At 49.1% G+C, this 25,947-nt stretch overlaps 1 protein-coding gene across 1 annotated transcript in view; it reads left to right on the forward strand.

The window, feature by feature from the left end:
• Positions 1 to 25,480, forward strand: part of LRIG1 (leucine rich repeats and immunoglobulin like domains 1) — a 120,365-nt gene extending 94,885 nt beyond the window's left edge. The window contains exons 10-19 of the mRNA XM_007192641.2: positions 3,150 to 3,221; positions 4,006 to 4,077; positions 8,643 to 8,806; positions 18,199 to 18,519; positions 19,943 to 20,224; positions 20,840 to 21,259; positions 21,812 to 21,937; positions 22,582 to 22,728; positions 23,353 to 23,634; positions 23,737 to 25,480. Coding sequence (XP_007192703.2) covers positions 3,150 to 3,221; positions 4,006 to 4,077; positions 8,643 to 8,806; positions 18,199 to 18,519; positions 19,943 to 20,224; positions 20,840 to 21,259; positions 21,812 to 21,937; positions 22,582 to 22,728; positions 23,353 to 23,634; positions 23,737 to 23,987 — 2,137 coding nt within the window. The 3' untranslated portion in view covers positions 23,988 to 25,480. The remainder of the gene's footprint in view (positions 1 to 3,149; positions 3,222 to 4,005; positions 4,078 to 8,642; positions 8,807 to 18,198; positions 18,520 to 19,942; positions 20,225 to 20,839; positions 21,260 to 21,811; positions 21,938 to 22,581; positions 22,729 to 23,352; positions 23,635 to 23,736) is intronic.
• Positions 25,481 to 25,947: the final 467 nt, after the last annotated feature.

A 25,947-nucleotide genomic window follows, 5' to 3' on the forward strand; every position in this document is an offset into this window, starting at 1 on the left:
TGGTCTCCCCAGAGCAATGCCTGACGCTCTGCGGCGTGGCCGTGGCACCGAGAGGCCCTGTTTGAGCGGCCTGGTGGTGAGTCCGTTGGACCCATTAGAAATGGGGGGGTGCTCACGCCAGCCGAGGAGGGCTGTCCCTCTAGAGCCGCCGGCGGGCCCGGCCGTGGAAGCAGCTGAGGGGCGGAGGTCAGAGACCTCCCTCAGAAGGGAAGGTGGACACGCTGGCTGGCCTGCACTCCCTTAGCTGAGGACCCGGGGTCCTCCCTGCCGTGCCCGAGGCCAGCCCGAAACTAAAACGTCTTCCAGGAAAGGAACAAGTGAGCAGCAGAGCCATAAAAGGCTTCCGTCTGTGAAGCCTGCCCTGCCCTTCATTTTTCCAGCTGCTGAACACAGCCATTTGGGATGGTTCCTCAATCCTGAGCTTCCTGGCAGGGCGTTATTACACTCACCCACCCGACGCCCCTCCTTCCAGAATGTTTATGGAACACCTGCTGGGAGCCCGCGGAGCTCATAGCACGTGAGGAGGGGAGGCAGGGTCTCTGGAGCACAGGTCAGCCGCAGAGGGGAGGGTTCGGTAACTTGCGGACGTCGAGGAGGCGGGTGCCGCCCCGTGGTTCCAGCTCTCTCCAGGGCATTCCTGGGGGCAGGGGGCCGAGGGCCACAGCAGTAGCCTCCGCCCTTCAGCCTTCCTGGGGTGAAGGCGGCAAGAGCCGGAAGGCCCTTGGCTGGGTTGGCAGGGATGGGGGAGAGGCTTCGATAGGTGATCCCCAGGGTCGCTGCCTGCTCCAGGTCGGTGGCGCGGGGGACACGGGGCCGGCTCTGCCTTCCGGGGAGCCGTCGATCGGGTGCGCCACGTCTCCGCTGCCCACCAGCACGTGGCACAGAGGCACGGGGACACGCCTGGCCCACAGCCCCTGCTCTCCCGTCCGCACACAGCGGCCTTTCACCGGAACCACAGTCTGCTAGCCGAGCCCCGGCCCCCACCCGCAGACGCCTGCTGGGGAATGTGAGGACCTACTGTAATCCACCAACAGGCTGATGAGCCCCTGAATAATCGAGCCTTTGAGAGTTTGTTTTATTGCTATTGTCACCGTTAGAAGTAACAGCCTGCCCTCATGGTAGGAGAGGCCAACGTGACTAATATTTAACGGATGACAGAAAGCACAGCTTTTTTTCCTGGATCTCGTTTACGGAAGATTTCACTAAACAGTTCAATACCTTTTACTAGGACCTGGAGCCCGCAGCGGCTGGGCCTGGGGGATCTGAGTGAGTGAGAGGTTGGCAGTGCTCTCAGAAGCGCCGGGCTTCGGTGCCCTGCGGGCTGGTGCTGGCTGGACTCGCTCTGCGGTGCAGTCGTGGAAACGCTTTCAGCATGAGGTTGCTCTCACACCCATGCAGACTGCCGCCCAGAGAAGGAGAAGGCAAAGGGGTCTCTGGCCGTGGTGGTCCTTGACCCTCCGGAGGCAGGGCACAGAGCTGCTCTGTCTGAGGGCCGAGCCCAGAGTTGCCAGGGCGGCTGCATCAGCAGAGGACCCGGGGGGTGCGGCAGCCCTGTGGTCCAGCTGCCTCCCAAGTCCCCTGGCGAGGGCTGGGTTCTCTGTGTGTGTGATCCCATCTCCCGGAGGCAGCCTCCTGGTCCTTGTCTGCCGGGCCCCAGGAGGCTTTGGCACTTGGGTGGAAGCCCGGGGCCTGCGTGGCAGGCAGTGCCAGGCTGTTCTGCCATCTTTGGTTTTCTTCAAGGCTCGCATTTCTTTTCTTTCCTCTTTTCAGGGAGGGCTGTGTGCTTGCTGTTTTCCCTTGTGGGTCCCATCTTAACGAAGGTCTGAAGACAGATCTGGTCTTTAGTCGAGATCTTTCCCCTGATTCTCCGTGGGTTCTAGACAAGGAATTCCCCCTCCTGGTGAGGGGCTGAGCCGGCCTGCCTTTCTCTAAGGCTTTCTCCTGACCACCTGCCCTTGGTGCCTAGGAGTCCCTGTCCCACACCTGCGGTTCTGAGACCTCCCAGGAGCTGGCTCCCAGCAGCCCATGTCCTTCTTAACCTACCCTTTGGGGAGTCCCGGTGGACACCACAGTCAAAGAGCCCCGTACTTGTCAGCATTACCTCAGGTGTTCGCTGGCAGAATTTCCTGTGCCAGCAGCAGTTAGAGGAAACGCCTTGGTGGGCTCTCATCAGAGCATCTGATAACGAGGAGGGAAAACTGGAACCTTGATGCTTTTCATTCCCAATGTCCAGCCACTCTAGGTGCCACCCCTACCCTAAGTCCAGACACAGGCTTCCCTTTGGATGACACAGCCCGTGGAAGAAGCATCCATTTCTTCCACATGTACTGCAGGGGCCAGACTTGGGTTTCTGAGAAAACTCTTGACAGTCACTGCTGAGATTGTGACTGGAATTCTCTGGCAGCGAGACCCCCCTTCTCATGGGTAGATGGTCCAGGTACAGGCATTAGATAGCCTTGGGGGCTGACCGTTGAGGACCTGTCTATCTAGGATTTAATAACCTCGGGCCGTTGGCATCATTTAAAACCCGGGCTCTTGCTGAAGAGCCGAGGGGCCTTCTCGCAGGCAGGGGTGCAGCGCACTATGGCCGCATCCTGGCTGCCAGCGTGTGCCCCAGAGCTGGGGGGCCATCTCAATAGGTACCCACTGTCCTGTCCTCCTCCTGCCTCCTCTGGGAACCTTTATCCCCAGAAGGCAGTTTTCAGAAGTGGGTGGTAGTTTTTAATTCCAAGAATTTTCCTCCTGACTCTGCTTCCTCTCGCTGGAGCAGTGATGAGTTCTCTCTCCTCTGTGGGACTATGGCTACACTCCCCCCAGGGTGGTCCTTAGAGAGAGAGAGAGCCCGGGCTGGACAAGGTGATTTCCACTTAACACTGCAAGGGGCCTTTTTGGCAAGACAGTGCATGCAATTCCTACCTGTCATCACTGTTAAATTCTAATAAAGATAAAAGTATTTCATTTCAGAAGGGGGAGGGCCCGCATACCTCAGATGCATAATCTCGGCACAGGTCAGATTTCCACCTGCCTCTCCCTGGACACTTATCAGATAGCACCACCCTAATTGTGTGTTCTTTTTCTCCCCACCCTCCCTTGTTGCTCTCCCTCCCGCTCCCACCCCACCTCTGTTTCTGGATGTTTGGAAACTGCAGAACTCTGTCAGGAAACAAGATCAAGTCTGTGGCTAAGAGAGCGTTCTCGGGGCTGGAAGGTCTGGAGCACCTGTGAGTACCTTCCCTGACCCACAGGCCTGCCAAACACGGCTGCCGGGGAAGTCTGCGAGCAATTGAAAAGCATCTTTGTAAACCGAGAAACAGGCTATTTGGAAACGCCAGCTGCTTCCTTCTCATTATAAGTCAGCTTCAACTTTGGCCTTCGTTTATGCCTATGCCAGAAACGGTTACAGAACATATGGCCACTCGGTGTTCAGATAAATACCGTCCTCCTGCCTGGCCTCCCCATTGCCTGGGCCTGCTCGGGCCCTGGGCTCCCTTCCACTTCCACCAGGACCCTTTATACTGCTAAAGCAGCGCAGCAGTGCTGAGTACACGTTGGGTTTAACTGGGAAGTTCCTCCTGGTGTGTTCGCCTCTGAGAGCCTGGGAGGAGGAGGACGGAGCCAGCCCTGAGACGTCCGTGTGTCACCAACTGAGGCGGCTGCCTCCAGTACTTGATTCTTAGGGTATTTTGTCTTTGAGTCAAGTGCGACCACAATTCTGTTGGGAAAGCTTTGCCTGTTGACTTGCTGAGCGGGCCTTGGCTTAGCTTTGATGCCACCCTTAAGGCTGGCTCTTTCCGGAGTTATTCCACGTGCTTGTGTCAATGTAGGTGAAATAACAGCCGCTTACAGTGGCCTTAGGACAGGACACGGGTGTCTGGCTAGTGCCTGTGGTTCGTTGGCGAAGCCTGGGCTGTCAGGAAAAATCCCTGAGCGTCGTGGCTCAAACACGTGGCTGACTTGAAGGGCACCTGGAGTTTCTTTGCCTAAGTAAAGAATGTTCTTTTTCAGGAACCTTGGAGAGAATGCAATCAGATCTGTCCAGTTTGATGCCTTTGTGAAGATGAAGAATCTTAAAGAGCTGTAAGTACCCGGGATTCCGTGGCCCCAGTTAACATGAGTAGAGGATTTCAGAGTAAGAAGTGCCTTAATTGCATTATGCTTTATTTTATATAATAGTTGTGATCATTTATAGTTGTCTGTAAGTTCAATTGTCTTTTTGAAAAAAATGCCCTCTGGGGGCTTATTCTGAATCAGGAGTCAGTATACTTTTTCTTATAGGGCCACAGTAAATATTTTCAACTTTTTGGGCCACAGGGCCTCTGCCATGACAACTTGACTCTTGTAGCAGAAATCAGCCATAAATTATACGTAAACGAATAGGTGTGGCCGTGTGCCAATAAATTCTTATTTACAAAAACAGGCAGTGGGCCTGCAGGCTGTCGTTGACTAACCGCTGTTCTGGATGATGTGAAACAAACTCTCTTCTGTAAAATGGATAATCATCCCTTTCATTATGTCAAGGACAAGTGCTTCATCTTTTAGGGGTGCCTACAATGAAGGGCCTATATTGAGAGGGGCTTCTTGATCTGGGTGGGCTGTGAGCAGGGCAGAGCTCTCCGTGGGATGGTGACACGTACCATGGGATAGTGAGGAGGCGCCCAGCCCACGTGTGTTCCCAGGGCCCCCGTGGCATTTGTAGGCCGTGATGTTGCCGCTGCAGACTTTCCGTGTGGGCCCGTGGGCGACAGGGTTAGAAGAGCTTGCCTGTGTCCTAGTCTCTGGCAGAGGGGCTCATCTAAGTACTCAGGTAGCAACACCCAAGTTTCCTTTTTTCTTCCTGTACATGAATCCGATTCTGCAGCCAATGAGTTTGAGCCATAACGTTTAGTTCCCTAAAGGTGCAGCTTTGGGTTCCTACAAGTGCTGAGAAAATCGGACATGCCAATGGCCGTCTTTACACCCTGAGCTCATCCTCGTTCCTGCGGCCAATCCTGGTGGACCCTCGGTGGCAGCGGGGAGGGGAGGAATGGGGCAGTAGGGGGGTGCGGTCCCCACAGTTGGAAACCAAAGCAGGAAGAGGCCCCGGTGACTTTCCCTTGGGTGAGTGAGGGGAGGCGAGGTGGACGGGCCCTGGCCTCACGATGTTTAGTGTCCTGCAGGATTCAAGTCTGTCGAGTTGGTGCCCTTTCTCATAAGGGTCCTGATCTTAGAACGGGAGTTCGTGGAAGGACGGACACATGGACAGATATGTGATAAAGCAGGTATCACAAAACATTCAGATTTTACAAAGTGGTGAGTCTGTGGGTGTTCACGGTGCATTTCCCTCCAGCATTTGTCTTTGAAACTTTCCAAATAAAATGCTGGAAGTGAAAAAGATCCAGTTAGAGGGAAGAGAGAGAAAGAGAGCAGGACAGGGAGAGAAGATTTTCCTTTGGGCCTCCTAAAGACTCAGGTTTCCTGAGACAGTTTTCTAGTTGGGACTAACTGGGCCCTTCCAGGTGCTTGGATCCCCTCCCCCGCAAATGCATCTGTGTGGTTCTGGAGGCTCAGCCTTGGCCCCCTGCCTAGGCTTCCCGTCAATCGCTGCATGTACCCAGCTGGGGCTGGCCGTGGGCCCAGTCCTCTGATGGGAGAAATGGTTAATCCCACTTGGTCATTTTCTTCCCCCATTGGATCAAGGCAGGTTGTGCTGTGCACTTAGTCATCCTCTGGGTAAATTTCCACAAGCGATGATTAGAAACACACTTGGCGTTGGAACCATGAAAATGTGCGATATAAGCCAGCGGAGTGCCGGGATGGCTGCAGGCGGGGGCCCAGAATGGCCGTGCCTGTTGGCTGCGGGAAGCTGCAGAGCCTTGGGGTCACCGATGATCCCCCGTCCGGCCTAGGCTTGGTCTCAGAGGCGATTTGTGCGTGTGGAGGTGAGGGCGGTGTCCCACCAGGTGCCTCCATTTCTCTCCCTCCGTCCCGTTCATCCTAACTCATTCTTTAGGACAGCCTTCTGTCCACCCCGAGTACCTGCCGTCTTCTGAGGTCTGGACCCCTCGGTGTGAGGAGGGTTTCATGCAGAGGAGGCAGGGAATTCTCTAGGGAGCTCGGCCAGCAAATGCCCTGAATGCACGGTGTGAGCCTTAACCCTTTCCAAACACATTTCTTTTTTTTTTTTTTAGCACAGATTTTTTTTTTAAATTATTTATTTATTTATTTATTTATGGCTGTGTTGGGTCTTCGTTTCTGTGCGAGGGCTTTCTCTAGTTGTGGCGAGCGGGGGCCACTCTTCATCGCGGTGCGCGGGCTTCTCACTATCGCGGCCTCTCTTGTTGCGGAGCACAGGCTCCAGACGCGCAGGCTCAGTAGTTGTGGCTCACGGGCCTAGTTGCTCCGCGGCATGTGGGATCCTCCCAGACCAGGGCTTGAACCCACATCCCCTGCACTGGCAGGCAGACTCTCAACCACTGCGCCACCAGGGAAGCCCCCAAACACATTTCTGATCAAGGATAAACGTCAAATTTGTTTTCTCCAGTTTGTTCCTGTGGTTCAAATGAAATATGTCCCTGTCCCCGACATAAGGGCCTAAAGTCTCCCCAGCGGCCAGTGTCCTCCCCTAGACTTCCGTGTGTAGCGCCCAGGCCTTCCTGCGGAAAGGGGCAGGCACGTCAGATGCCCCTTGATGGGAAGCCGTAGGTGCTTCTGACGGGGGGAGAGGCCCTTTCCACTCTTCGCCTGGGCTCGTGAGTTCTCCTGTGCCTGGCGGCAGCCTTCCCGACCACCACACACAGCCTGCCCTGGGAAGCTCTCCAGAGGCGGGTGTGATTCAGCCATTTCTTCGCGCTCAGCTGTGAGGGCCCGTCCGCCACCTACAGTGACTCCTCAACAGAGCCGCTCTGCACGTATCGCTAAGCACAGCCCTACCGCCCATCAAATACAAAACCTAGGGCTGATTGTAAGGTCCAATGTGGGCAAGCATCCCAGTTACAATGGCTTTGAGCTCAATTATTTCAGTCTTGAACGAGCACTTCCCAAAATTATTTGGTTAAAATGCCCAGCTCATTTGGCAATAGTGAGGAACAGGAGCGAAGAGCAGATTCTGTGTAATTTCGTCTGCCTTGGGTTCTCTGCCTTCAGGTTCATTCTGCCTTGCTGTTGACTAGTTTGATGGTTGCCCTGCTCATTAGAAGGTCAGAGTGAAATAGAGAACGAGAAAGGGGCCTGAGGAATATGGTGGGGGATGGGGGGAGGCCACTGCTCTAACACTGGCCCATGTGACATTGTGGGAATTTCTGAGCATCCCGGTACCCCTTTTTTGTCACCATGTACCAGGGACAGTTTATTCCAGGGAAGCGCATGTCATAAGTCCTGTGTCCCTCCTCGTGCCGGGCTAACCTCCGCTCTTGAGCTCACAGCCCGAGGTCTTCCAGGAACACGGCAGCTCAACCCCTCAGCTGACTTATCTTCAAGTGACTCCTCAGGAAGGAATGTCCGCTGAGATGGCGATTCCGATTTCTGTTGAAAAAGCTGATCCTCAGTTGCTGAGAAATGAAAAAGAAAATATTCTCTGTTTTGGTTGGAGCCTCACAAAACCCAAGTTGTGCGTTCTCATGCTCCCTGGGCAGTGGCAATTAACTCACAGGCACTATTTAGGGAGCGGAGCCGAATCCTGCCGGCCTCCTGAATAGCGCTGGTGTGGAGATAAATACACAAACAAGAGGGGAGCACGCCCGCGAGGCTGACATTTGGATGCAAGAAAACATGCAGCTCTGCCAAATAAAAACAGAGCAGCCGGGCTTCCCTGGTGGCGCAGTGGTTGGGAATCTGCCTGCTAATGCGGGAGACACGGGTTCGAGCCCTGGTCTGGGAGGATCCCACGTGCCGCGGAGCGGCTGGGCCCGTGAGCCACGGCTGCTGAGCCTGCGCTTCTGGAGCCTGTGCCCCGCGACGGGAGGGGCCGCGATAGTGAAAGGCCCGCGCACCGCGATGAAGAGCGGTCCCCGCACCGCGATGAAGAGTGGCCCCCACTTGCCGCAACTGGAGAAAGCCCTCGCACGAACCAAAGACCCAGCACAGCCAAAAATAAATAAATAAATAAATAAATAAATAAATAAAAAAAAAAAAAAAAAAAAAAACAGAGCAGCCATATAGAAAAAGGAGCCCTTCTCGGGGCTTGTTTCAGACTCTAGATCGGAGTCTCAGATGGAGCTTGGCCGCTCCAAGTGGCTTATCAGGGGGGTGGGAAGAAGCAGAGAGGGGGCTGTGCTACTCCTGTCTGTGGGATGGTCAGAGGCCGGGAGACGGCGTCCCTGGGGTCACAGGAGCGCAGTGGCTGTCGTGGAACACGTGTGAACTCCAGGTGGCTGCTGCTTGACGTGTGGCCCTTAGACCAGCGGAGTCGGCACCACCTGGCGGCCTGTTAGCGACGCAGAATCTAACCCACTGAGCCAGAAGCTGCGTTTTCTCACAGTCTCCAGGTAGACCGTACTCACCGCTCTAGGTCGCAGGAGAGGAACCGTAAGAAAGAGCATCTCCCGCTCAAGCTTGCTGACTTTCACGGCAGAAGCTGATCGGCGGCGATGGGTCATTCCGGGCACAGAGGCGAGTATCCCTTCTTTGCGGTCACACTTCACACGACCCTTTTGTCTTGCTTTCAGCCATATCAGCAGCGACAGCTTCCTGTGCGACTGCCAGCTGAAGTGGCTGCCCCCGTGGCTGCTGGGCAGGACGCTGCAGGGCTTCGTGACAGCCACCTGTGCCCACCCAGAGTCGCTGAAGGGCCGGAGCATCTTTGCCGTGCCGCCAGAGGGTTTCGTGTGTGGTAAGACTGTCCTTGTGATTTTTTTTTTTCCCCACAAAGGGTAAGGAGGCCAGGAGGCTTCACCATGGGAGAGATTCCTGTGATCAGAGTCAACCCTAGCCCATGGTTACCCATCAGCTGCTGGATACAATTTATTTCCCACTGAAACCACACGTCGTGTTTACGGTGCCGTCGCCTCATTATGTGGTTCTTGGAGTGCGTGCGTTTAATCAGGAGCGAGGACGAGCTGCTTCAGTTACACGGCAAATAATCAGTTACAGGAAGATGGCTGTGTTGTTTCAAGACAGCACTGGTGCCCGGATTTAGCTGTGAATTTACTCAGCATACGAGGCTGGGGTTTTCCTGTGTGTTTCTTTCCAACCCCAAGAATGAAAGGTTAAATACAGGAAGAATGAGTCTCAGGAGAACAGTTGCTGTAGTAAAAATAATTCCTTCATGTTGACTTGCACTCTTGCCGTGTCTCCAAAGCACTGGAATCGGCACTTGCAGCTTTAAATTCTTTTTTCCTCCTGACTGTTGGCATGTAGCTCTTGCCATCTTTTGGACCAGGGGTGGCGGGATCCAAGTTTGGCTGCAAAGAGCACAGAAAATGGTGAGCATCTGAACACAGAGACACACGCACATACACACTCACACGTACGTGCACACAGGCACCACACACCACACTCAAATAGAGATGACGCAGCCTTGTGCTCAGTAAGATGTGTTCAAAGAACGAGATGAATTTTGAGTTGTTGCTGGTTTCTGCTCTAAGCAGGAGCGAGGGTGGCACTCCCGGGCCTGACTGGAACTGCTGGGCAGGTGTGCGTCCTGCTGCCTTTCATCCCTCTGGTCTGCCTTGAGCCTTGGGTGTGATATTCCCAACCAGGGGCTCCCGTAGGGTCTGGGGACCCCAGTGGTCCACTTCTCTGTCCTACTTTTTGGGCACAGCAGTAGCCAGTGGGCCTGCTGACATCAAGATACAGGTGTCCTCCTTCCACACACCCACTCACCAGCACCTCCATCACTTCTGAGAGCAGGCTTGCTTTCCTTTCTCCTGACCCAGTCCAGCAGGAAGCCTTAAGAACACTATCAACGTGGTAGCAGCCCTGCCAAATCAGCTGTCTTTACTGTCATTCTCATGGGCACTGTGCACATGGCCCCCCATTGCCTAGGATGGAATAGCCGTGCCATCCATTGTTCCTTGGGTTTCTGGTCCCTGACCATTCTGTTGTCACAGAGCTCCCTGAAATTGAACTTTCTGCACCTCCGTCCTGTCTCCTACCACAGGGCATAATCTCTCCCTTTGGATATGAGGCACGGCAGGACTTGGGACACGCTGCCCCCTGCCTCTGGCCTGTGACCCTGGCATATTCTGAGATGCAGCAATTTTGACACATTTCTCAGAGCCACCTCCACATTTTCACTCAGGCTCCAACGCAAACAATCATCAAGTACTAATGGGAATCATGAAAACACTTGGCAGGAGATCAAAGTTTCAAGCTCTGTGGGAATCTCCCACTCCTTTTTTATAAAATGGAAGTATAACCCCTTCACGCCCACTAGGCTAGCTAGAATCAAAAAGTCGGATACCAACAAGTGTTGGTGAGGAAGCCTCCTACGCTTTGGGGGAGGGGAATACAACATGGCGTAGCCGCTTTGGAGAACGGTTTGGAAGTGTCTCAAACGGTTAAACGTAGAGTTACGATATCACCCGCCAACTCCACTCCTAGGTAAATACCCAAGAGAAACAAAATGTATGTCCACGTCAAAACTTGTACATGAATGTTCATAGCAGCATTACTCATACTGGCCAAAAAGTGGAAATGACCCAAATGCCCATCAGTTGATGAATGGGTAAATAAAGTGTGGTATAGGCATACAATTAGGACTACTATTAGGTCATAGAAAGGAATCAGTCTTACAGTGTAGACGAACCTTGAAATATAAGGCTAAGTGAACCAAGTCAGTCACAAAAGACTATGTTATATATGATTCCATTCACATAAAATGTCCAAAATAGGAAAACCTGTAACGGTAGAAAGTAGGTAAGTGGTTCCTTAGGGCTGGGGAGGCATGGAGGGAGAGGGGTGATAGCTAAAGGTACAGAGGTTCTTTCTGAGGTGACGAAAAATGTTCTTAAAGTTGACTGTGATGATGGTTACACATACTTGTGAATATACGAAGAACCGTGCAATTTCCACTTTAAATAGGTGAATGATATTATAAGGAAATTATATTTAAACAAAGTGTTTTTTAAAAGAGAAGTATAATTTACATATAAAATTCACCCCTCTACAGTGTACAAGTCAATGGTTTTTAGAATATGGAACGGTTATGTAACCCTCACTACTATCTAGTTTTACAACATTTTCATCACCCAAAAAAGAAACCACAAAACCATTAGCAGTCACTCTGTCTCCTCCCCTGGCAGCCACTCCTCTACATTAGGTCTCTATGATTTACCTATTCTGGATGTTTCATATAGATGGAATCCTATAATACATAGTCTTTTGTGACTAGCCTTTTTCACTTAGTATAATTTTTTTATCATGTATTTTTAGTACTTCATTACCTTTTAAGTGGCTGAATAAAATATTCCATTGTATGGGTATACATTTATGCCATTCATCAGGTGGTTTCCACTTCTTGGTTATTATAAATAATGCTGCTATGAACATTCCCATGCAAGTTTTTGTGTGAAATCTCTTGGGTTATATACTAGGAATGGAATTGCTGGCTCATACAGTAACTCCATGCTAAACTTTTTAAGGAGCTGCCAAACTGTTTTCCAAGGTGGCTGCACTATTTCATTTGCCCCTCAACAATGTATGAGGAGTCTGATGTCTCCCCATCCTTGTCAACACTTGGTACTGCCTTTTAAATTTTACCTACGCTAGTGGATGTGAAGTGGAATCTCACTGTGGTTTTGATTTGCATTTCCCTAATGCCTAATGATGTTGAGTATGTTTTCACATGCTTGGTGGCCTTATATGTATATCTGCCATGGAAAAATGGCTACTCAAATCTTCTGCCCATGTTTTAACTGGTCATTTGTCTTTTCATTGGTGAGTTATAAGAGTTCTTTATATATTATGGATACTAGATCCTCAGCAGATACAAGGTTTGCCAATATTTTCTACCAATCTGTGCCTGTCTTTTTTTTTTCCCCCATTTTCTTGACATTTGAAGCACAAAGGTTTTAAATTCTGATTAAGTCCAATTTCTTTCTTTTTTTTTTCTTCTGTCATTTGTACTTTTGATGTCATATCTAAGAAACTATTGCCAGAGACAAGGTCACAAATATTTACACCTATGTTTTCTTCTAAGAGTTGTACAATTTTATTAGCTCATACATAGTCCTCCAATTTTGGTCTTCTAGTTGAAGACTCTTCTGACTATTATGGTTCCCTCCCATGTCCCCATAAATTGTGGGGTCAGCTTGTCATTTATGCAATAAAGACAACTGGGATTTTGAAATAGGGATTGCATTGAACCTCTTGATTAATTTGGGGAGTATTGCCATCATAATATTAAGTCTTCTCAATCTGTGAACATGTGATATCTTTCCATCTTTTTGTAGCTCTTTTTCACTTTCTTTCAATGAAATTTTATAGCTTCCATTATATGGGTCTCACATTTCTTTTGCTAAATTTATTCCTGTTGGTGTTTTTTAGTTCTTAATTTCATTTTTAAATTTTCATTGCTAGTGTGTAGAAGGGGGATGGAATTTTATGTTGATTTTGTATCCTGTAACTATGTTGAAGTCATTTATTAGTTCTAATAGTTTTTCAGTGAATTCCTTAGGATTTATATGATCATGTCATTTGCAGAAAGGTAGTTTTTTTCCTTTCCAATCTGAATGCTTTTTATTTCTTTTTCTTATCTAACTGCCCTGGCCAGGTTCTCCAGTACAATGTTGAATAGAAGGGATGAGGGTAGACATCCTTGTCATTTTCCTGATTTTAGGGGAAAAGCATTCAGTCTTTCACCATTAAGTATGATGTTAGCTGTGGGTTTTCACTGGATGACCTTTATTGAGTTGATGAATTTCCCTTCTATTTCTAATTTGAGTGTTTTGTTTTGTTTTGTTTTTAATAAATTTATTTATTTTTGGCTGTGCTGGGTCTTCATTGCTGTGTGTGGGCTTTCTCTAGTTGTGGCGAGCAGGGGCTACTCTTTGTTGCGGTGTGCGGGCTTCTCATTGCGGTGGCTTCTGTTGTTGTGGAGCATGGGCTCTAGGTGCACGGGCTTCAGTAGTTGTGGCACACAGGCTCAGTAGTTGTGGTGCACGGGCCTAGTTGCTCCCCAGCATGTGGGATCTTACCGGACCCAGGCTTGAACCTGTGTCCCAGCATTGGCAGGTGGATTCTTAACCACTGCGCCACCAGGGAAGCCCTGTTGAGTGTTTCGTGTTGGATTTTGTGAAATGCTTTTTCTGCATCTGTTGAATCACGTGATTTTTTTCCCTTTATTTTACTGATATGGTGTATTACATTTTTGGATGTTAAAACAACTTTGCATTCCTGGGATAAATGCAACTTGGTCATGGTATAACATCTTTTTATATGTTATGGGATTTGGTTTGTTAGTTTTTTGTTGTTTTTTTTAAATTTATATATTTTGTTTGTTTGTTTGTTTTTAATTATTTATTTATGGCTGTGTTGGGTCTTCGTTTCTGTGCGAGGGGTTTCTCTAGTTGTGGCAAGCGGGGGCCACTCTTCATCGCGGTGCGCGGGCCTCTCACTATCACGGCCTCTCTTGTTGCGGAGCACAGGCTCCAGATGCGCAGGCTCAGTAATTGTGGCTCACGGGCTTAGTTGCTCCGCGGCATGTGGGATCTTCCCAGACCAGGTCTCGAACCCGTGTCCCCTGCATTGGCAGGCGGATTCTCAACCACTGTGCCACCAGGGAAGCCCTAATTTATATTTTTAATTTATTTTTTACTTATTTATTTTTGGCTGCGTTGGGTTTCGTTGTTGCGCGGGCTTTCTCAAGTTGCGGCGAGTGGGGGCTACTCCTTATTGCGGTGCCTCCTCCGTTGCAGAGCACGGGCTCTGGGTGTGTGGGCTTCAGTAGTTGTGTCACTTGGGCTCAGTAGTTGTGGCACACAGGCTCGGTAGTTGCTGTGCATGGGCTTAGTTGCTCCGCGGCATGTGGGATCTTCCGGACCAGGGCTCAAACCCATGTCCCCTGCATTGGCAGGTGGATTCTTAACCACTGTGCTACCAGGGAAGCCCTGGTTTGTTGGTCTGTTTGTTGAGATTTTTTTTCTTATAATTTATTAACAAATAAGTATTTTTATTTTTTAGTTTACAGAAAGTCTTTTTTTATTCAAGTCAGCGTGAGTTGGTACTTCATTGTAGTTTTGATTTGCATTTCTCTTAATAATTAGCGACGTTGAGCATCTTTTCATGTGCCTGGTGGCCATCTGTATGTCTTCTTTGGAGAAATGTCTATTTAGGTCTTCTGCCCGTTTTTTTATTGGGTTGTTTGTTTTTTTGATACTGAGCTGTATGAGCTGTTTGTATATTTTGGAAGTTGAGCCCTTGTGGGTTGTGTCATTTTGGATTTGGATACTTTTTATTGTCTGATTGCTGTGGCTAGGATTTCCAACACTATGTTGAATAGAAGTGGTAAGAGTGGGCATCCTTGTCTTATTCCAGGTTTTAGCGGCAAGGCTTTCAGCTTTTTACTGTTGAGTATTATATACTCGGTGGTGGGTTTGTCATAAACAGCTTTTATTATGTTGACATATGTTCCCTCTGTACCCACTTTGGTAAGATTTCTTATCATGAATGGATGTTGAATTTTATCAAATGCTTTTTCTGCATCTATCGAGATGATCATGTGGTTTCTGTCTTTTCCTTTGTTGATGTGGTATATCACATTGATTAGTGTATGTTGAAGCATCCTTGTGACCCTGGGATGAATCCAACTTGGTCATGGTATATTACCTTTTTTATGTGTTGCATTCAGTTTGCTAATATTTTGTTGAGGATTTTTGCATTGCTGTTCATCAAAGATTTGGCCTGTAATTTTGTTTTTTTGGTAGTGTCTTTGTCTGATTTTGGTATCAGGGTGATGGTGGCTTCATAGAATGTCTTTGGGAGTGTTCCCTCCTCTTCAGTCTTTCGGAAGAGTTTGAGAAGGATCGGTATAAGTTCTTCTTTGTATGTTGTGGTAGAATTTGCCTGTGAAGCCATCCTAGTCCTAGACTTTTGTTTGTAGAGAGTTTTTTTGTTTTTGTTTTTTTACAGATTCTACTTCACTCCTAGTGATCCATCTGGTCAGATTATCTGTTTCTTCTTGATTCCGTTTTGGTGGGCTGTATGTTTCTAGAAACTTATCCATTTATTCTAGGCTGTCGAATTTGTTGGCATATACAAATGCCAAATTCATATATGAATTTGTTCATAGTATTACCTTACGGTTTTTTGTATTTCTGTGGTATGGGTTGTTATTTCTCCTTTATCATTTCTTATTTTGTTTATTTGGGTCCTCTCTCTTTTCTTGGTGAGCCTGGCCAGAGGTTTGTCAATTATGTTTACCCTTTCAAAGAACCAGCTCTTGGTTTTACTGACTGTAGAGAATTCTTGCATGTTTACTCATAAAGGTCTATAGTTTCCTGTTTTTTCTGGTTTTGTTATCAGGTAATACTTACCTTATAGAATGGAGTTAGGAAATGTTCACCCCTCATCTTTTTTTTTTTTTTTTTCTTTTTTGGAAGAATTTGTGAAGGATTAGTGATAAATTCTTTAGATGTTTGGTAAATTTCACCAACCATTTGGCTCTGGACTTCTCTTTGTGGGAAGTTTTAAAATTATCTTTACTTGTTTTATCTATGCAGATTTTCTTTTTCTTGAGTCAGCTTTCAGTTTGTGTCTTTTTCAGAATTTGTGCATTTCAGACAGGTTATCTAATTTGTTGGCGTACAGTTATTCATAGTATTCCCCTGTATTCTTGTTTGTTGCTGTAAGGTTGGTAGTATTGTCTTTTCTTTGATTCCAGATTTTAGTATTTGAGTCTTCTCTCCTTTCTCTCCTCTTTTCCCTACCCTACTGTAACTACATATTATTCAGTTTTGTTGATATTTTCAAAGAGGAGGAGCAGAAGAGAGTTCCTCAAAGAAGAGGAATAGAAGAGAGTCACAAACAAAAGTCCTTACGTATTTACCTATGTAGTTCCTTTAATGGTGTTTTTTGTTTATGTGGAGTTACTGACATGTCTTTTCATTTCAGCCTGAAGGATTCCCTTTAGTATTTCTTGTAGGGCAGGTCTGATAGCAGTAAATTCTCTCCGGTTTTTTGTTTTTAAATCTAAGAATGTTGTAATTTCTCCTTCATTTTTGAAGGATCATTTCGCTGGATATAGAATTTAGTTAACAGTCTCTGTTTCAGTACTTTGAGCATGTCTTCCTACTGCCTTCTCACCTCCATGGTTTCTGATGAGACATCAGCTGTTAATGTTATTGAAGATCCCTCGTATGTGAAGAGTTGCTGTGCTCTTGCTGCTTTCAAGATTCTTTGTCTTTGTCTTTGCACAGTTTGACTATGAAGCTTCTAGGTGTGGATCTTTGAATTGATTCCATTTGGTGTTCACTGAGCTTCTCGGATGTGTAGATGTAAATTTTTCATACAACTTGGGAAGTTTGGGGCCATGATTTCTTCAGATAGCCTTTCTGTTCCTTTTTCTTTCTCCTCCTTCTTGGACTCCCATTATTTGTATGTTATTATGCTTGATGCTATCCCACAGGTCTCGGTGGCTCTGCTCACCTTCTTCATTCTTTTTTCTTTGTTTCTCAGACTGGATAACCTCAGTTGACCTGTCCCAGTTTCCCTGACTCTTCTGCCAGCTCAGTTCAGCTGTTGAGCTCCTTTAGTGAATTTTTTATTTCAGTTATTGTACTTTTAAAGTCCAAATGTATATTGGGTTCATTTTTACAATTTCTAGCTCTTTCTTGATATTCTTTATTTGGTGGGAAAGGATTTACATACTTCCCTCTAGACGTGGTTTCTTTTAGTTCTGTGTGCATATTTATAAAGCCAATTTAAAGTCTTTTTTTAGTAGGTACAAGATCTGGACTTCCTCAAGGACAGTTTCTATTGACTGCGTGGTTTTTTTTTCTATTTTTTCTTTGTTGATAAATGAGTGTTTTAAGTAGTGTAGCAACTCTGGAAATCAGATCTTCCCTGTGTCTTCCCCTGGGGTTTGTTGTTCTGTTTATTGTTACAGTTTACTTGTTTAGTGACTTTCCTGGACAAATGTTGTAAAATCTGTTCTATGCAGCCACTTTAGTCCCTCTGTGGTTGGCTTAGTGGTTAGCTAATGATTGGACAGAGTCCTTAAATTACTTCAGGCCTCCTGTCCTTTGCCCAGCATCTCTGCTGTGTGTTCCTGTTTGCACTGATCCTCGATGAGGGTCACAGGGAAGAAATTTGGACCCTCTGAGGTCTTTCCTGGGCATACACGTAGCGCTGCACATGCAGGTGGCCTTCTCGGTCCTTAGGAACATGTTGCCCTTTTCAAAGCCTGCTGATGACATTTCATTCACCCAGTTTCCTTTGCAGTTTCCTGGCCAGCCTGTCAGTGGTTCCAACTGATACTTCTGCCTCAGCACTGACTGCTGATTATTTTTACCACATGCCCCCGGGACAGGGCTTCCCTTGCTGAGCAAACTGTATCAGGTCAAATAAACGCAAGCCCCGAAGATGCAGCTTTTGTGGGCGTGCCCAGCTCACCATGCCCCCCTCATTGATTGCTAGGCTTGCTGAGTCTTAACGCTACTGTAGAGCTGGAGAGAGAGGGATGGGACTTCAGGTAGGTTATAATGCCATAAAGCTCACTTTTCTTCCTGAGATTCAGGTGTTTTCTTGAATTAACACTTCATGGGTTGTTCTAGCCTTTAGCTAGTTTCTAAGATTCCGAAGAAGTTGATTGTGATCATTTTTTGCTTATATTTTCACCGCTTTAATAGGAGGTGCAGATTTTCAGAAGTCTTTATTCTGACGTTCTGGAAGTACTTCATCCCCTACTCCCTTTGGAGTAAAGTTTGTGGGTGAGGCCCTTGCATTCATGGTTGACTCTGTGAGTCTTGTGTGACAGTGAGTAAAGCCGTGTATGTAGTCTTCTCATGGAAACCGCACATTGCTTTGATAACCGAGTACCAGTGGATGTGTCTGAATCGAGGAGCGTGACCATAGAGGGATCACCATTCACGGATCTGTAATTGGATACGGTCAGACAGCCACGGTGCAAGTCCCTGACAGTGTTGGGTGGCGCTGAGGGTGCACAGGGACCCCGAAAGGACGGGTCCCTGCTCAGGTCTGACTCAATTTCTCCCTCGCGTGAACAGCAGCTGGTCCCTGTGTCCGGAAGTCTGAGTGACTTACAGTTGGCTCTTCTCACCCCAGATGATGTACCCAAGCCACAGATTATCACCCAGCCGGAGACGACCACAGCCGTGGTGGGCAAGGACGTCCGCTTCACTTGCTCGGCCGCCAGCAGCAGCAGTTCCCCGATGACGTTCGCCTGGAAGAAGGACAACGAGGGGCTGGCCAATGCCGACATGGAGAACTTCGCCCACGTCCGCGCTCAGGACGGGGAGGTGATGGAGTACACCACCATCCTGCACCTGCGCCGCGTCACCTTCGGGCACGAGGGCCGCTACCAGTGTGTCATCACCAACCACTTCGGCTCCACCTACTCGCACAAGGCTAGGCTCACTGTGAATGGTATGCACGTGCCGTCTCGCCATTGGGGTGTAAGATTTCTGCAGAGCCACACTCGTGATTGTTCTGTCATCCGTGTGGAAATGATTGAGATGGGAGACACACCAGCTTCACCGGGACATTATTGTATTGTACTGTTGCCTGGCTTGGGCCCAGAACAAGTGTTGTAGATTGTAGGGTTATTCTCACTGCATTCTTCGTTTTGGGTGATTTTTTTTTTTTTTTTAATCCAGTTATTATGTCAAGTGACAGTGTAGCCCCAAACCTTGTATTTTTTTTCTTCCATTTATTCTCCTCCTTAATCCAGGATGTCTGGTATCCAGATTCCAAGCATACCCTGATGCTGGGGAAGCTGATGCCCTTTGAGGAGATGGCACAGCCTTGGGGCCAGCCTGGGCGGGGCCGAGTCCGGCAGTGGTAGGGCAGCCAGCCTGACAGCAGAATGGTCGGTGGGTGTTTGACAAGGATTTTTACTCGGCAGCCAGCTTTAGAGCCTGTTGCGATGGCTCCTTCAGGGCTGTTTGTGGTAGTGAGTTTAGGGTAGAAGGAGAGAGAGAGAAATAGTTTGAGCAGTTAACCCCTTGCCCCAGTAATCTAACAAGATTTTCTTGATTATTACAGTTAAAAAGTGCCAGAACTGCCCTGGTCTCTCAGCCCTTACAGACCCCCCAAAAAATCCCACACTTTTTTACCACACGTTGACCGGTTGTCTTGGCTTATTCTGAAGGAGTCCTCACTGTTTCTGAAAGGCTCAGGGAACTGTTAAGAGTCCCCACCAAAGCAATCTTGATGGGTACAGCAGTGACGCCCGACACTTGGCTGGACGCTTAGCACTGTGTCAGGGAATATTTGGGATAAATAAGCTGGTGGAATGCTTTCCGCTCGTGTGTATACAGGAATACGGTTCCGGTACCACTGCTCCTAAATGAGTTTTCTTCAATAGGGAAGAGCCATCCCATTGCTTTCCCCAGGGTGAAGGCATGTCACCTCCTCTCTGTCATAGCATCTTGCAGGAGCAGATATTCTTGTTTCCTAGGCTCTCTCCGGGTGATTAAGGCAGGCAAGTATCAGGCCCTGGCATTTAGGGGATATCCCTGTACAGACTGATCACGACATGACGGACAGCAGGGAGATGTTTCAGGAAAGCCTTACATTTGAGGGGGTGAGAGCCAGCCTCGGGCGTGTGACGAGAGAGACTGATGGAACTGCTCCTCCCCCCACCCCCTCACCAGTAGGAGAAGCTGGGCAGCCCTTGGAAACCTCAGCTCCTGATTTACAGGGGGCAGTAGTGGTTCTGGGCAGATGCTGGCATGAAGGCTGGTGAACTCACTCGCAGTGGTGGGGAAGGTCAGTTTGACAGAAGATAGTCCTGGCCTTTGCATTCCAGCTTTCTAAAAACTCGACCCTGTGTGCTTCTGTTTTGCAGTGTTGCCATCATTCACCAAAATGCCCCACGACATTGCCATCCGGACTGGCACCATGGCCCGCCTTGAATGTGCTGCCACTGGCCACCCTAACCCCCAGATTGCCTGGCAGAAGGATGGAGGCACAGATTTCCCCGCTGCTCGTGAGCGACGCATGCATGTCATGCCAGACGACGATGTGTTTTTCATCACTGATGTGAAGATAGATGACATGGGGGTTTATAGCTGTACCGCCCAGAACTCGGCCGGCTCCATTTCAGCGAACGCCACCCTGACTGTCCTAGGTTCGACTATAGATACACTGAGAGAAAAGTGTGTGTGTGTGTGTGTGTGTGTGTGTGTGTGTGCGTGCGCATCTGTGTATGTGTGAGAGGGAGAGATTTTCTTACTTATCCTAGGTACCTAGAGGCAAGGTTCTCTCAAACTGTTCTGTGAAGCCTAGGTGATTGTGGTAGGTGATTGTGGTAGGCTGTTTCTTTGTTTAAAATTTTAGGCTTCTAAGATTTTCTTAAACAAGTAGTTCCATCTCTTTAAAAAAAATAAGATAGCCAGTGAATCAGGAGAGTCTTTACAGGGCTTAGGTATAAGACACTCTACCTATAGAACTGCCCTCTAATCGGGCAGGATGGGTTTGCTCTGGGTCAGGGATAAACTTGGGTCTGTCACAGGGCAGTCTGGGAACCATAGGGGTTTCTGTGGCTGGAGGTTAGTTCATCCCCAGAATAGTAATGATTTAGTCATTCTGGTAGAAAATCTTCTGAAAAGCTTGCCACTCTGTTAAAAGATCTTAGATGGCATTTCACTGATGTCTTGGATTTTCCTTGGTCCAGGAGACAAGGCAGAGGTATAGCAGCCGAGGCCCACAGAATAACCGTAAGACCTCCACTGACTTCTTGCAGAAACCCCGTCCTTGGCGGTGCCCTTGGAGGACCGCGTGGCATCCGTGGGAGAAACGGTGGCTCTCCAGTGCAAAGCGACTGGAAGCCCTCCACCCCGCATCACCTGGCTCAAGGGGGACCGGCCCCTGATCCTCACCGAACGGCACCACTTCACCCCCGGCAACCAGCTGCTGGTCGTTCAGAACGTGGTGGCGGAGGATGCGGGCCGCTACACCTGCGAGATGTCCAACGCCCTGGGCACCGAGCGCGCTCACAGCCAGCTGAGCGTCCTGCCCACTCCGGGCTGCAGGAAGGACGGCACCACTGTGGGCATCTTCACCATCGCCGTGGTGTGCAGCATCGTGCTGACGTCCCTGGTCTGGGTGTGCATCATCTACCAGACCAGGAAGAAGAGTGAGGAGTACAGTGTCACTAACACAGGTTGGCGGCGGCGGCGGCGACTCACAGGGAAGGGGAAAAGCAGGGACGTTGGTGAAGGAGGCCAGGGCCAGAGGCTTCTTTGAGAATCTCAGTATATTCAGAACTCCTCTAGAACCTTTGGGAACGTGGGGTCACTCGGGACAGCTGAGGCTTTGGTCTCGATGACACCATTCTATCATCTTTCAGGAATTGCACATTAGAATGGGAACACTCTCAAACACACTATGAACTCTGCAGTTTTCTGAGGCATCCTTGGCACTTGCTTTGCTGCCACGTGGTAGACTGTTGCTGCAGTGACCTCACGGGTCCCTTCTTCTCTTAGTTCTGTCTCCTTTCCCATCACTGTGCTCTGTCTTGTGCGGACTCGGACACCTCTCACACCTGGATGTAAAGTCAGGCCGAGCAGGTCCTGGGAGGGCTTCTCCAGTGCGCAGACTCCACAGGGTGTCCCTGCACAGCCTGACAGCGGCTGCTGGGGTCTCCTGTGTCTGCCTTTGTTGTCACCTCGAAGGATTGGGACCCCTGGTGTTTGACTGTCCTGTCTCCTTGCAGATGAAACCATCGTGCCACCAGACGTTCCGAGCTACCTCTCTTCTCAGGGGACCCTTTCTGACCGACAGGAAACCATGGTCAGGACTGAGGGTGGCCACCAGGCCAATGGGCACATCGAGAGCAACGGTAAGGCCTCAGGCCTCGGTGCAGCTGCGACCCCTGGGGCTGCTGCCAGCTCTGGCCTGGGGCAGCTGCCTGGTATCACATCAAGCATATGTAGTGACCTGGCAGGCTGGATGACTCAAGCCTTCCCTTGGGTTTTTTTGGACTTGACCTGTGCAAGTTCTGCAAGGTTTTAAAATCCCCGTCCCCCAGGAAGTCACCGTATTGGGATAGGGTGGGAGAGGGTGGGACTCCTAGTCCGAATAGGGTAGGACTGCCTGAGATAAGAGCAGCCAAAAGACGTGACAGGTACTGAAACCAAGCCACTCGTTGCGCAGGGGAAGCGCCCAGGTCTATTGTTCCAGTCTCTCAGGGTACAAAGTGCCCCCAAGAGTAGGGGAGGCTGAGCAGCCCTTGTTTGTTAGGGGCACGTTTATCCTTGCCAAGAACTGCTCACCGTCATGGCTCTGAATGCTGAAAGGCCTGCCTGCTGGGAAGGCAGTATTCGAAAAGGTTCCCTGCTGGACCTCTTGGTTAGCCTGATAACCCAGCACTGGAAAGAACACTTTGAAAAATGTCCCTGTTCTGGCGGCCTTGCCCGTTCTCACGGCTTCCTGTGAAGTGCGGACTAAGCCCGGAGTGTCTAACCGTGTGGGCGTCTGTTGCAGGTGTTTGTCCGAGCGATGCAGGCCTCTTTCCCGAGGTGGAAGCTCACGGCATTACGTGCAGGCAGCCCAAGCTCTGCGTCGGGTACACGAAGGAGCAGTGGAAAGTGGTGAAGGCCGATGGCACACCTGGTCCACAGAAGATGATGGGTATGAGAGGCTTTCGTCAGGAAAAGTATTTTGCTCTTGAAATCAAAGTTTGGGTTGACCTACTCATTAAGTGAAAGTGGGGGGAGACATAATTGATGTCAGGCTGTCTTAGAATTTGGCATTCAATACATAAACAGGAAGCTCTGGCCTGGCTCTTTCTAAATTCCAGAAGAGGATGTCTCTTAAATAAAACTATGGTGTGATAAGCCTGAGCATGAGTATTCTAGATTTGTAAGTGACTGAAATAAAGGGTTAAGGCCCAAACCAGAGTACCTTTTCACCAGGGCCGTCGTGAGGCTAAATTTCTAATTGTTCAGAAGACTTCTGACACTATATGGTGCGTGCTCACGCAAATGGGATTTTTTTTGTTCCCTGAGATCAGAGTGTATGACTTCATGCTCTGATTAAGCTGAAACGTTTCAACGTGGAAGGGCTCTGTTCTTCATTAATGGCTCGGTGTTCGCCCAAGTCCTTTTTCTGTGAACAGACTTGGCAAGGGGGCTGGTTAGAGTTGATCAAAGCAGGGCTCGGGCCTTACGGCCGCAGAGCTGAGCAGCCTGTCCTCTGCGTGGGATGGAGACTTGCGTGGCAACGGGTCTCACGCGTCTCTGGCTCTGTCCGCAGAGCCCGGCGGCCCGGCGGTGTGCGGCGACTGCAGCACCGAGGCGCACAGTCACTCCGAGGAGCGGGCCTTCTGTCCTCAGCCTGTGCCCAGAGACAGCACACAGCCAGGAACCCTGAGCAGCCTGCAGCCCAGCCCGAGCGGCCACCCACGCTCTCCACAGCCTTGGGGCAGCGGGGCAGCTGACGGGTCCCGCGGCCACTGCAGGGGGTCCCTCTACCCCAGTAACCACGAAAGAATGCTGGCAGCCTTGAAGAAGCCAGCGGCGCCTCTAGATGGGAAAGGTAACGTGGCACTGTCTTCCGAGGCAGCGGCAGGTGGCGGGGAGCACGGGCTCGGCCGGGCCGGAGGGGGCTGACGTGGCCTCTTCCTTCTCCTCCTTCTAGGGGCCTCCTCTTGGACGATAGCGCGGTTGTGTGAGCTGGACCCCTTAGACCTGCAGCCTTCGTGTGCATTAACTCCAGGCAAGCCTGAGCTCACAGAAGCTGCCTCGGGCTTGCCCAGCGAAGGCCAGCACTTGCTTCTTTCCAACGGACACCTCCCCCAAGCCAGTGACTCCGGTTCTGAGTCCACACCCGTGACGGGACAGCCGCCCGGGAGACGGAGCGCGCCGCTGCTGTTTGCACCCAAAAGCTAGGCTTTGTCTACCTCGGCTCTTGTGGCCTCGATGTCTACAGGACGGAGAGGTGGGTGAGGCTGTGAGGGAGCCTGGCGACTTCAAGCATCACTGATTTGTACATAGTTTCCACCTCCGTGCGGAGCGTCAGCAGTTTGAAGGACTTGCAGCTGAAGCACAGAAATGCAAGAGGCTATTGTGTACAAAAGGCAGAAAAGTATTTGATACCCTTGTACATAAGAGTTTGCAGAGATGGCATATATATTATATATATCTTTTACAGAGGCTATTTTAATCTTTAGTGCATGGTTAACAGAAAAAAAATTGTACAATTTTGACAATATTATTTTTCATACCAGGTTGCTGTTTAATTTTGGAGGGTGGGGATAGTTCTGGTGCCTTAATGCATGGATGGAGCTCCTAGGAGCTACAAACCACATTTGTTTGCAGGAGTTTTTGGCGGGTGGGAGGGAAGCGAAGGTCCTTGGCTTGGTATTGCACTTGGGAGGGCGGACCCCCCTCAGGTGTTTTACCATCAGAGACTCCACTGGCATTGGAAGTAACTTCATGTCAGTATTGCTCGTGTGTGGATGGCCTCGCAGTGACCTCCCCGTAGAGCCCAGAGGGGCAGATGTCATGTTCCTTTGCAGTGATGGACTTCTCGTAGGTTTAAGTTCCTTCTCTAACAAACAAGTGGAATGGAGGTTGTTAATCCACCACAAGCAATTGGTTCGAACAATTAAGCACTGCCTTTCTTCTTCCTTCTGTGATAAAGGCGAATGTGGTCTTGTCAGTATCCTTCGATGGTCATTTGAGGCTTTTTAATAAGATAGATATGAGGCTGCTGGTGTTGGTACCTGTGGATTTTTCAATAGCGATGTTTGTTTTAGTTCTGCCGCTATAATTAATATTACATTGGCCTTGGGGGAGGAAAAACCGAGTCCCTCCTTTTCAGGGCTAGCGTGTCTTTACTGAGGGTGCAGAGCAGGCCTGTCCATTTCCTTCCCTCGCACAGATGGACCCAGGCTTGGACTCTAAGCGATTAGCCCTTGACCCGGGTTCTGGGTATATTTGCACTTTTTTGAGACCTGTTGCTAACCATCTTGTGAGTGCCAATGTGTATTTCAGGAAAAATTACATTGAAACAAGGTCCTTAAAAAATCTCAGAAAGCAAAGTTCCTTTGGCCAAAAAGCTGAAGGGAGGTACTGACAGAATGGTTACTTACCTATGTTAAATTTCACTGTCAGATGTCATCACTGTTCCAAAAGGTAAGCAAGCACATTTAGAATTTTGTTCTCAACAGTTAACTGATTCGTACTTCCACAAAATATGTGAATTTGCTGCTTCTGAGAGGCAATGTGAAAGAGGAAGTATTACTTACTTTTATGTACAAAGTTATTTATTTATAGAAATTTTGGTACAATGTACATTGAAAAGCAACATGTAAAATATTGAAGTGTCTAACAAATGGCATTGAAGTGTCTTTAATAAAGGTTCATTTATAAAATGTTAAGTGTGTGGCAGGGTTATTTTTATACCTCCGTTAACCAGCATTGCTGCATCCTGTTTAATTAATTCCAGAGATTGCCTTTGTAAGGGAGTCATCCTGCCTGAAGTATGTACCTTCCCCCCGCCACCCCACCCCCAAAAAGGAAAAAAAATTTTTAGTCAAAGCAGAATGGTATATATCCCCGTAGCTCCAGGGAAAACATGACACCACTAGATTCCTGAGATTGCTTTCTGAATTTTTCTAACACCTGGAGCTTATTAGTCGAGCTCCAAGATGGTGACCTTCCCACTTCTTCATCTCTTTGATTTCTAGTGTTGAGCTTAAAACTCCAAGCAACAAACCTTAGTGATTAGGAATGATGAACCCACCCCGTTTCCAAAGCCGGCCCGGCCCTTGCTTTGGGTCTGAAGTGGAGAGGAGCCAGGTCAGTGACGGCCCTCCTGCCGCAAAGCCCGCTGGGCCCACCTAGT

This window comes from Balaenoptera acutorostrata, chromosome 10 (genome assembly GCF_949987535.1).
Source record: "Balaenoptera acutorostrata chromosome 10, mBalAcu1.1, whole genome shotgun sequence".
In the NCBI taxonomy this organism is placed as follows: domain Eukaryota; kingdom Metazoa; phylum Chordata; class Mammalia; order Artiodactyla; family Balaenopteridae; genus Balaenoptera; species Balaenoptera acutorostrata.